Source organism: Apus apus, chromosome 9 (genome assembly GCF_020740795.1).
Source record: "Apus apus isolate bApuApu2 chromosome 9, bApuApu2.pri.cur, whole genome shotgun sequence".
NCBI classification, from domain to species: domain Eukaryota; kingdom Metazoa; phylum Chordata; class Aves; order Apodiformes; family Apodidae; genus Apus; species Apus apus.
The window spans coordinates 5,476,121-5,486,526 of NC_067290.1; the positions used below are offsets into that span (position 1 = coordinate 5,476,121).

Below are 10,406 nucleotides of genomic sequence, written 5' to 3' on the forward strand. Positions count from 1 at the left end.
TTTCCACCCAACTTGTGAATCGCACTTGCCTTCTAATTTGCCACATGCAAAACGATTCCTCTGCTTTGCAAGTTGCTTTTTAAGAAGGGAGAGAGAGAGGAAAAAAACCCAGCTCACACACGAGCGATTTGTGCGTCTTAAACTGGAAGGAAATTGTGCGTGGAGGGGAGGGGGGGCTTCTCTTCCTCTCTCTGCCCCAACCCACAGCGCTCCAGCCCGGCGCCTCGGCTCGGGGAAGATCCATGGTGGCATCCCCATGTCATTCTGCTCGAAGTGACTTCATGTGATGTCAGCTTTAAATGTACGAGACCGTGATCTGACGCTCAGGAAGATGTTTGCTATCAAAATGTGACTGTGACCACACTGCGCTGCTTGGATGAGTCTCGCCGGCGCTGGGCAAAGGTAAGTGGTCCCAAGGCGAGCCCCGCCGCCCCTCGCCGTGCCCCCCCGCCCCTACCCCCGCATGTCCCGGACCGTGGCCATCGGTGGGGCTGGGCTGGGTGGCACCGGGCTGGGGGAGGCTTTTCTTTTTCTTTTTTTTTTTTAAATACTAACAAGGTCTAGCTTGCATGTTACTTTAGAGTGTTCCGCTTAATGAGCAGTAATCTGGTACCCTACGTGCCATTGTTCTTGAATATGTTCATTTGAATGTAAATAGGGAGGGGGTGCCGGTGGGGGGGGTGGTCGGGGGGGGGAGAACAAGGTGCTTATTAAATTGATTTGTCTCCTGGCTTTTCTGGAATGCAGAGCCGAGAGCGGGAGCGAGTCGCTGCTCACACCAAGTTCCCGCACGGCGGAGCGACATGGCGAGCTCGGGGTCGCTGGAGACGGTCATGCCTTCCTCCTGCCCCCGGCACGACGGCAGGGCCGCCGCCGCTAACCCCTCCAAGACCCTGGCCTTCTCCATCGAGCGGATCATGGCCAAGACGTCGGAGCCCAAGCCTGCCTTCGAGCAGAGGCACGGCGGGCCGGGGCAGGAGCAAGAGCCGGGCAAGAAGCCGCTGAGTCTGTGCTCGCCCCTGCCCTGTGTGATCCCCATCCCACCGCTGGGCTACGAGGTGCCCTCCAAGACTCTTCTCAACTACTCGGAGCTGTGGAAGAGCAGCCTGCGGGGCGGCGGGGGGCTCTGCAAAGCCAACTGCGGCGTCTGCTGCAAGGCAGAGCTCGCCCTGGGCCAGCCCAGCGGCCGGCTCATCAAGCCGCAGGTCATCCACCAAGCGGGGGCCGTGCCGGCCGCCCCCCGCTCCCTCTACTACTTCAACTACCTGGATGCCGCGTACCACCCTGCCGACATCCTGCATGGACAGCTCTTCCCGGCCGGCCTGCTGGGTGCCCCGCCGCCGGGGGGGCTCTCGGCCCACCAGAAGCTCTTCCTGCTGGAGAACACCAAGCTGGCTGGGCTGGCGGCCGAGAAGCTGCCGCCGCCGCCGCCCTTCGCCCACAAGGAGCGGCTGCCGGGACACCTGGACCAGGTGATGAAGGAGGCGGCGGCGGCGGAGCGGGGCGGCCCCCCCAAGGGCCACGCCAAGCTGGGGGGCGGCGGCGGCGCTGCGGAAGGCAAGCCCAAAAACTTCACCTGCGAGGTCTGCGGCAAGGTAAGGGAGTGGCAGCAAGGGTCGAGGGAGGGGGGGAGGAGGAGGAGGCCGAGGGGGCGGCCGGGCCGGGCCTGACCTCGCCTTCCCGGCGCTTCCCCGCAGGTGTTCAACGCGCACTACAACCTCACCCGCCACATGCCGGTGCACACGGGGGCCAGGCCGTTCGTATGCAAGGTCTGCGGGAAGGGCTTCCGCCAGGCCAGCACCCTGTGCCGGCACAAAATCATCCACACCCAGGTAGGTGCGGGGCAGGCGGGGTGCGGGAGGTGGAGGCTCCCCCCCACTCCCCCCGCAGCCCCCCTGACAGGCCTTTCGCCCCCCGGTGCAGGAGAAACCCCACAAGTGCAACCAGTGCGGGAAGGCGTTCAACAGGAGCTCCACGCTCAACACCCACATCCGCATCCACGCCGGCTACAAGCCCTTCGTCTGCGAGTTCTGCGGCAAGGGCTTCCACCAGAAAGGTGAGCCAGGCCGAGCCGGGCTGGGGGCCCCCGAGGGGCCCTCGCCCATCATTAGCGGGGATTAAGCATAGCGAGCCCTGGCCCGACTTGGGGAAGAGAGCGGTGCGGGCAGAGGCACCGCCGCCGCTCCCAATTACCTTCCCTCTAAGCCGGGCCGCATCGCCGGGGACTGCTGACGGTTCTCCCTAAATGCTTTTTAAATGAGAGGTGCCAGGCCTTGGTCCTAATCCAGAGCCCTCCATTTGCCGCGGGTCACCGGGCTGACCCCTGCCTCTCATTTGTGCTGTGCCAGTTGCGCGCTGCTCCGCGGTGACGCGGACCGAGCTTGACAAGTGGGATGGGGGTGTATGGGGGACACGACACTTCCTGATGCCCCCCGTCCTGCCCTGCCTTACCTGTGTGCCGTGCGGCCCGGGCACCCTCGGGTAACCCCCCTTTTCCACCTTTTTCCTCTCTGGCAGGCAACTACAAGAACCACAAGCTGACCCACAGCGGAGAGAAGCAGTACAAGTGCACCATTTGCAACAAAGCCTTCCACCAGATCTATAACTTGACTTTCCACATGCACACCCACAACGACAAGAAGCCCTTTACATGCGTCACTTGCGGGAAAGGATTTTGCAGAAACTTTGATTTAAAGAAGCACGTCCGAAAGTTGCACGACAGCGTCTCCAGCGCTCCGCCGCCGCCGCCGCGGGACCCTGGGCGCAGCGGGCAGAGCTAAGGGCTCCTCTGCCCCACTCGGACCTGCTCCACCAGGCCAGCATTATTTATCCAAACCAGCCTTTGCTTCTCTGTCTTTTCCCCAGCGAGCTCAGCCGCCGGTAGCAAGCGATCCCGAGCCGCATTGTATATAAGAGGAATCTTATTTAAGGGCGCGTTGCGCCGCAGGAGCCGGGCCAGGAGGGGCCGGGCTGGCCGCCCCCCGCCAGGACAGCGCTCTTTACGTGTCTGTAAATCTCCATTTTAAATGTACGCTCGAATAAGTGAGGAATATATATATCTATATATATATATATAATGGGACAATAAACCGGCCCTTCGCAGGTGTCTCATTTCCCACCTTAGCCCCGGTCCGAGAGGGAACCGGGCTGAACGACGCTCTCTCTCCCGGGTAAAGGCGGCTTGTGGGAGCTCCGGCAGCTCCAGCCGGCGGCGGAGAGCCCGTCCCGGCCGCTCCAGGGCCCGCCGGGCAGCCGCGGGCCCCGGAGGAAAGAAAGTGAGAGCGGGGAGGGAACCGGGCGGCTTCAGAGGGCTACTGCCCCCCGGGAGAGGGGTAGCGCCGGTGCGGGACCCGTCGGCGGGGCTGCGCGGCCCCGGGTGGCAGCGCGAAGGGCGCTCGGAGTTTCCCAGCGCCGCTCTCCAGGGTCGGCTCATTACGGCGTGTTTAAGCCGCTCCTGAATGACTATCTTTCCCTGCATGCAGATGAAATGATCTCACGCTTGCTTTCCGAGTAATGACCCAAATTAAGAGAGAAAATACAGACCCTTCAAACCGCATTACATTAATCTAATCACTCCCAGCAGGCCTCAGAAACTCTTTTTGATCAGAATATGGATAATCAAGCACTTGGATTACACTAAATATTCCCTTCTCATCTCTCCCCCTCCCTCACTTTTAATATGCAAGTGTCTATTCCGGCCACGTCGTTAGGAACAATATTATTCTAGCGGAGAAAGGAGATTGAGCCGGCCGTGCGTGTGCGTGCTGCTGGGGCTGGGCTTGCCAATGAAGAGCCGAACGAGTGAGACACCAAAATGCCTGGGGACAGCGTAATGGGGACTTCACCTTTCTCCGCTTAATTGAGTAGTTAAATGGTGGGAGGCAAGGACGAGCACAGCTCGCCGCCGAGCCCAGGAACGGGAGGCGACCCCTCGGCTCTGGCTTCTGGATTCATTATTCGGCTGCGATGCTTCGCGCTCCCCGAGGGGTGGACTGTGGGCTGGGGTCAGGGTGATGCCGGGCCCCGTGCTCCTGCTGGAGGGACAGGGGCAAGTTCAGACTTTCTCAGGGTTGGCATCTTTAAGTTTCAGAAGTAGCGTTTTGATAGCTTGGGTCGGGTGAAGAGCGGGAAAGGGCACCCGGTGATCCCGGCATCAGAGAAAGAACGTGCCAGGATTTTTTTTGAAACATTTTGAGAGAGTGTCAGGTTTAAGTATATATATATATATAAAGAAAAAAAAAAAAAGAAAAAAGAGAATGAAAATGCTATCCCTGTCGCCGTAAGCCACTGGTCTGGGAAACCTTGGAAGAGGGGGACCATCCCCCAAGCAGCTCAGCCCCTTGCAGGCGAGTCGCGGCTACAAACCTCCAGCCGAGCCCGGATCTCCCGCCGCCGCGACAGACGGGGCGGGACAGCCCACGGGCCGGGGGCAGCGGGAAGGGACCCCCCTCTCTCCGTGAGGACACTGTGCGGGGAGAGACCACGGCAGGACGAGGTCGCGGAAGAGGGGAGAGGGACGCGGAGGGCAGCGGCGCGTTCAGCGTGCGCAGCCTCGGGAGCGCTTGCGGAGCAGGTTCCGCAGCCACGTCCGGGGGAAGCGGCTTTTCCTCCGCACCTCGGGAGCCGGGAAGAGGTCTGGGCTGCCAGCCGGGGGCCGAAAGCGGGAGCCAGGCGCGGCTGCGGGCCCCACAGACAGCGCTCAGGCTGCTTCCCTAGCCCTCCTGATAGGGGATAACAGTGCGAAACCTGCACCCAGGAAGGGAATTCAGGAAGCGCGTTCTTTTTTAATTTTTGTAAAAAGCGACGTTGTTTACAGAGCCGTCTATAAGAAGGGGAGCGGCATCCTCGGGACACCATGAAGGGCCAGGCCGGCCACCGCTGGGCAGATTTGGTTACTTTGCCCCTCCCGGGGGGTGGCGGGAGGCTTTCCCCGGGCCGGGGGTCGCTCCTCGGACTCGCTGGGAAGGGGCCACCGCAGCGGACTCGCCACCGGCCGGTCCCAGCCCCACCCCATCCCCCCAGGATCTCACCCGGATCCCGGCACACACACAAGCCGCAGACCGCGGGGGAGGGGCGGCTCTGTCAGACACACACACGCCAGAAACTCCAATTATCTTCTCCCTCACAAGATGTTTCTGCTGTCCACGACTGCTCACACTTCGGCACTCTTGCCAGCAAGCCTCAATAATAACACAAAACCCGCACAGAAACCCCTCTCCCGGCGCCGCAGCCGCGCACACAACAGATTGAACGGTGCCGGTGCCTCGGGGGGGAGGGTTAAGAGGTGCCTCCGCGCAGAGGGAGACGTGCCAGCACCACCGGGCTGCCCCCCCGGCCCGGAGCCTCCCCGGGACCGGGCGGTACCCAGGTGCGTCCCGCCGGGCAGCGGGAAGCGAACAACCTAAAGGCAGCTGCGTTGCCCTTTTCCCTGCACTCCGCTCTCCAAACGTCTGAGCAACCAGTTTGCTGCTAGAAACATGTTAATTGCTAACGGAGCTCATTAAGGCATGCACATGCAAAACACAGCGAGGGAGATTAAATGGACAAAAGCGCAATAATGAACTGTCAACAATCGGACCCATCTACACGACCAGGAGCACTCAAGAATGAGGCATTTAGAGGCAACAAAGGATTGTCTGGGACAGGAAGAAAGGACGACCTAGACTTTTGTTTAGTCAACACAATTGATTACAAATGAGAGATTAACAGGATAGCTTCAGAGTTTTTTTGAAGGAGGCAGAAGAGAAAAGTCCAATTAAGTGCACCGAATGTTAACTACATTGATTTCCACGGCCAGCCCTAGAGAAATTCTCATTAAACCATCCCTGGCGATCCCTTTTGGAAAGTAATTTGTCTCCCTGATGGAGCAGAGAAAGGGAGCCGTGTAAAGAGAAAGAAGCGCTAGTTCTTGGCACAATGAGCTTAGGAGACACACTGGAAAGAGCCAAAGGGGGAGTTAATGAGCATCTGACAAGCCGCTTGGACCCGGGCCTGGAGAGCAGCGATGAAAAGATGGAATTGGCCAACAACTATTCTTTATATCAAACATAAAAAGGCCAATCTGAAACAGGGCTGCTCAAAGCTGGTGGGGAAGAAAAGAAAGGCCCCCACTGGGGGGTGGAGTGGAGGGCTCAACTGCCCCATTGGGACAGGGGGGAAAAAAAAAAAAAAAATGCACTGGCATGTTCCTCCCTCTCCTCAGAGAGCGGAGCTTTCGGACCTCGGCACCACCCCCGTGCCGGGCACGGCTGAGGGAGCCCGGCGGCCCCGCCGCAGCCAGCGCCCGCAAATCGCTGCCACCCCGGCCCGGAGACGTTCGCACAGCCTGGCATCACCCCGCCGGGAAAGGGGACCCCACACCAGCCCAGCTGGGTGCAGTTTTCCGAGGTGATCCCGCAGAGGTAGATCACAGGCGAGCCTGGCTGTCCCCGGGAGGCAGCGCTACCTCGAAACTCGCCTTCTCGGGGTTTGCTCTCGCTCACCTGCACCGACCCCTCCCCGGGGACCGAACACCGCGGAGCACAGCGCAAGGCAACGTGCCTCTACTCCCCTCGTGTAGACACGGCTCGCTCGGAGGCTCTTAAATCAGATTAGAGCTCGTTAATAACAATTTTGGCTTAAGTCTGTATTGACTTAGGTTTAGGAATGGCTTAGCACTTTCGCTTAAGTCAACACTGCGGCTAAATTGACACATGCCTTTCCCGAACCGCCAGCTCCCCGTGGAAGCCCAGGTGCCACCAGGACTTGTTCTTCTCCCGCCTTAAGGCGTTTTACATGAGTATTTACATTATATCTAAGGGAGCCCGCCGGGCTTCGAGCGTGCCAGCCCGCCCCCGCGTGCTGCCCATGAGAGTCCCCCATAGAGGGGCCTCTCAGGTCCCGCCACCTCGCAAGGCGGGGAGCATTTCAGTTCTTCGGGTCCTGGGGCCCTTTCCCAGACGCCGACAGAGCGGCCCGTGCCTCCTCCCTAACACCTCCCTGCTTCTTTCTTCAGGCCCCTTCAGATTTGGGTCCCAGACACCCCTCAGAAAACCGGGGCTGCGTTACCACACGCGCCGATGCTCCGCGAAGAGAAGAAGGGGCTGGAGGCAGCTGCCCCCGCAGCCGAGGGGAAGGCGGCACGGCGGGTCCCGGGACGGGCATCACCCTTCGGTTAGCACCGGCAGCGGCCACGGTGAGGGGCTACCGGCTCCCCGGCCGCGTGTGACCCCAGGAACAGCCACATGGGCACAGGACAGCGAGGGGGTGGGGGGCCCGGGGCTGTGCCAGCAAAGGGGGAGAGCAGCACAGCCTGCCACGGCGGCGGGGACACGTCCCCAGGGCTAGGAGGGGGTCTGGTGGGGTCTGCTTCGTGACCGAGTCACCCTTCAGGGTGACCTTCCCTTTCCCGAGAGTTCTTACAGGAGGACGTCACACCACGGCCAGCTTTGTCCCAAACCATTCGCCTTCCTCTCCTCTCTCTTGCTGCCACCTTCTCCCGAGCCACCGGCCCTGCCGCTCCCCGAGGCGGCCCCGGGGCTGCCCTCCCGCAGGCACAGCGCTGTGCTCGACACCATCACCGCGGGGGCTTTAGTAAAAACACATAAAAAGGAGAAAACCCTCTTACCAGCCCGCTTCTACCGTCCTCCTCGGCTCTCCATACCACGTCTTCACCACCTCCTCTAGCCGTGCTCCTGCCCCCTCTCGCTACTAACCCTGCTCAGGCCAAAGCCACAGGCTTGTATCATTCGAGTTTATCTCTGGTAATTACCTAATTGATTTAATCACGGAAAGGTGAGCTCAACACGTGCCCTCAATTAAAAAAGAACCCAATCCAACCAAACACTAAGAGACTAATCTCTACGAAGTCTATTTGGGTTTCTGTGCTCTCTGTTTTGGAGCAGGCTACCTTTCCCTGCCAGGTGAACCTGAGAGAGTCCCCGTGGTTCCCCCTCTGCTCCCTCCCATCCCTTGGCCAAGGGAGCACGGGCAGCCTTTCGGTGCAGGTGCTAAATGTCACAGGTGCTCCTAAAATCTGTAAAAATCTGCTTTTAAAGTGACTCCGGTAAGATCGTGTTTAGTCACAGGAAAGACTTCTTGTCCTCAGCGGCGACGGGGACAAAATGCTATCAGGCACAGAGCACAGAAAAAGAGTCTGGTCCCAGAGTTTGTAAACACAAAACTACGCAAAACTTGACTTTTCTCACAAGTAGTTGCACGTTTGCTGCTTTCTGCGTTTGCAGAAGATGCAGGGTGGTAAGCAACTAGAAAAGCGATCTGGTTCGGGGGCAGGAGTACCTGAGGCCGATGGGGCCGGGACTGGGCATCGCGACTTCGCCCCCCCGGCTCCTCACCGAGCCTTTCGGAGCACCCCCGACCCCCTACCCGTGCCGCCCCGGCACAGCAGGGCTTAGGAGGGCTCTTCCCTCGGCAGCGCGGCAGAACCAGCCCCGGCCCGCCGCTCTGCCCTGCCAGCGGGAGCAGAACCCTCGCCCAGACACAACGGGGTTGGGCGCTGTGAACCACTTGGAAGACCAAGGCCTGAGGAGATGAGTATTTCCCCAAATCAGCGCTGCGACGGGCACGGGTGTCCCATGAAGGGAGCAGACGTTTAAAACACACCGAGAGCACCTGAGACCTCCTGCAATCGCGTTCCCAAAGTCCCGCGAACTGTCTGATACTCCTTCTACTGTCTTCCTCACTGCTGCCAGTTGCCAAGAAATTTCACATAAATAGAAGCTTTCTGATTTATAATCAGCCTCTTCTTTCTGATTCATTATGTTAATGAATTGAGATATTACCAACATTGGATTATCGCGTCGCTGAATGAATCCAGCAAAAGAAAGCTGATTATAGAGGAAAAAGCCAAGTACCCAGAAACTTAGTATAAAGAAAGCCGAGAAATCGTGTCAGGCGGCTGCGGTTTTTTAAGCTCACCCTAAACACCGTTCAGAGAACACGGGGGACGCGACACCTTCGTTCACATATACAACCCCTTCCCCTATGGATTTACAGATACCTTAACCATCGTTAACAGTTCTAACTATTACAAACGTTTCCAAGGACTCAAGCCCGCTGCCCAGAGCTTCCCCGGGAATTGCGGTGCCCTGGAGAGGGGACACACGCAAGGTCCTTCTCGGTCACTTTCTCAGCGCCCCGCTCCTGCCGATGCGCGGCCCCCGGGGCCCCCGCCCGCCTGTCCTCCCACTCAGCCCTTCCCGCGCCCGGCGCTAGATCAGGTCACACCGGGAAACGACAGAGAAATGTCTTTTTTGGTGGCGTTTTTTTTGTTTTTTTCCCCGCTTGGCTCGAGCTCTCCTCAGCTCGGAGAAGCCCCAGCCTTCGGGCGGGCTCCGCACAGCCCCGCGGGGGAAGCGCGCAGGTTAGATCGCGCGTAACAAAGCTGCCCGCATGTGGTTCGCTTCGGCGAATTATCCTCCGGAAGCTTTTATTGAGCAACAGTTAAAGCACCGTGAATGAAGCTATTGGGAGCACATACAAACTAAAGGGGTAAAGAAAGGCAAGACTGGAAACCCAAATTACGCTTCCCAACACCGCTGTGCGGCAAGTACTAATTTACTGCGGCTTCAAGCGATGTAATCAGTCAAAGAGACTGTAATTTCTTAAAGGACTCTATTCTCCCCCCCCCTCTTTTTTTTTTATTAATTTGCAATATATTTGTAAAATAATCTTCTGGCAGCTGTCTCTGCTTGAATCTGTTTCAAAAGTGTGATGTAAATACCGTCTCACACTGTTTTGTTGCCTATTGGGGCTTTCTGGTAGGTGATACGACTGAGGAAGGAGAAAGAAACACCACACGTTTCTTTTTAAGATCATCATCACCACCAGTAATAAAACTTACAAGACGAAGCGACCACACTTCCTATCTCTATGCGCTAAAAAACAAACGAATGCAAAATTTCCCCAAAGGAAAAAGACACAACTGGAAGGTTACATACGCAGCGGGTACAATTAGGGGCATTTTCAAGAGCTGTTTCAGCGGTGTGTAGCAAATTCCCAAATGAAATCACCCTGTTTACGGCAAAGACAAAGAGCTTCACACAGCAGGAGGGTGCACTGGAAAACTGGGTGTCGTTTGTTTGGTTTTTTTTTCTCCCCACACCTGTTTCCTTTGCAAGGGTTGAAGTATCTCTATCCATATCTTGCTAGTGATCACGTATCTGCAGTGATTTATTTAGCAGGTAGTTATGGGGAAACAATAAGGAGAAAGAAATGTGGGATTCGTTACATTTGGATTTTTCAGCAACAAACTTCAGATATTCTAATCGTCACTCAGCAGATTAACATTTCTGATCAGTGTCAGAGGAAAACTGAGGCAAATCAGCACCATAAGCTAAGGAAAGTGTTTATCACTGGTGTACTCACTGTCCCCACCCTTGGCTACAGCAGGCACCGAGATATATCCA

The 10,406-nt window shown here is 57.8% G+C and overlaps 1 protein-coding gene across 1 annotated transcript; it reads left to right on the forward strand.

The window, feature by feature from the left end:
* The first annotated feature begins 803 nt into the window (after positions 1-803).
* FEZF2 (FEZ family zinc finger 2) lies at positions 804-2,780 on the forward strand. Its single transcript, XM_051627727.1, has 4 exons — positions 804-1,595; positions 1,698-1,832; positions 1,924-2,056; positions 2,518-2,780. The coding sequence occupies exons 1-4, from the start codon at positions 804-806 to the stop codon at positions 2,778-2,780; spliced, it is 1,323 nt and encodes a 440-aa protein (XP_051483687.1).
* The last annotated feature ends 7,626 nt before the right edge of the window (positions 2,781-10,406 follow it).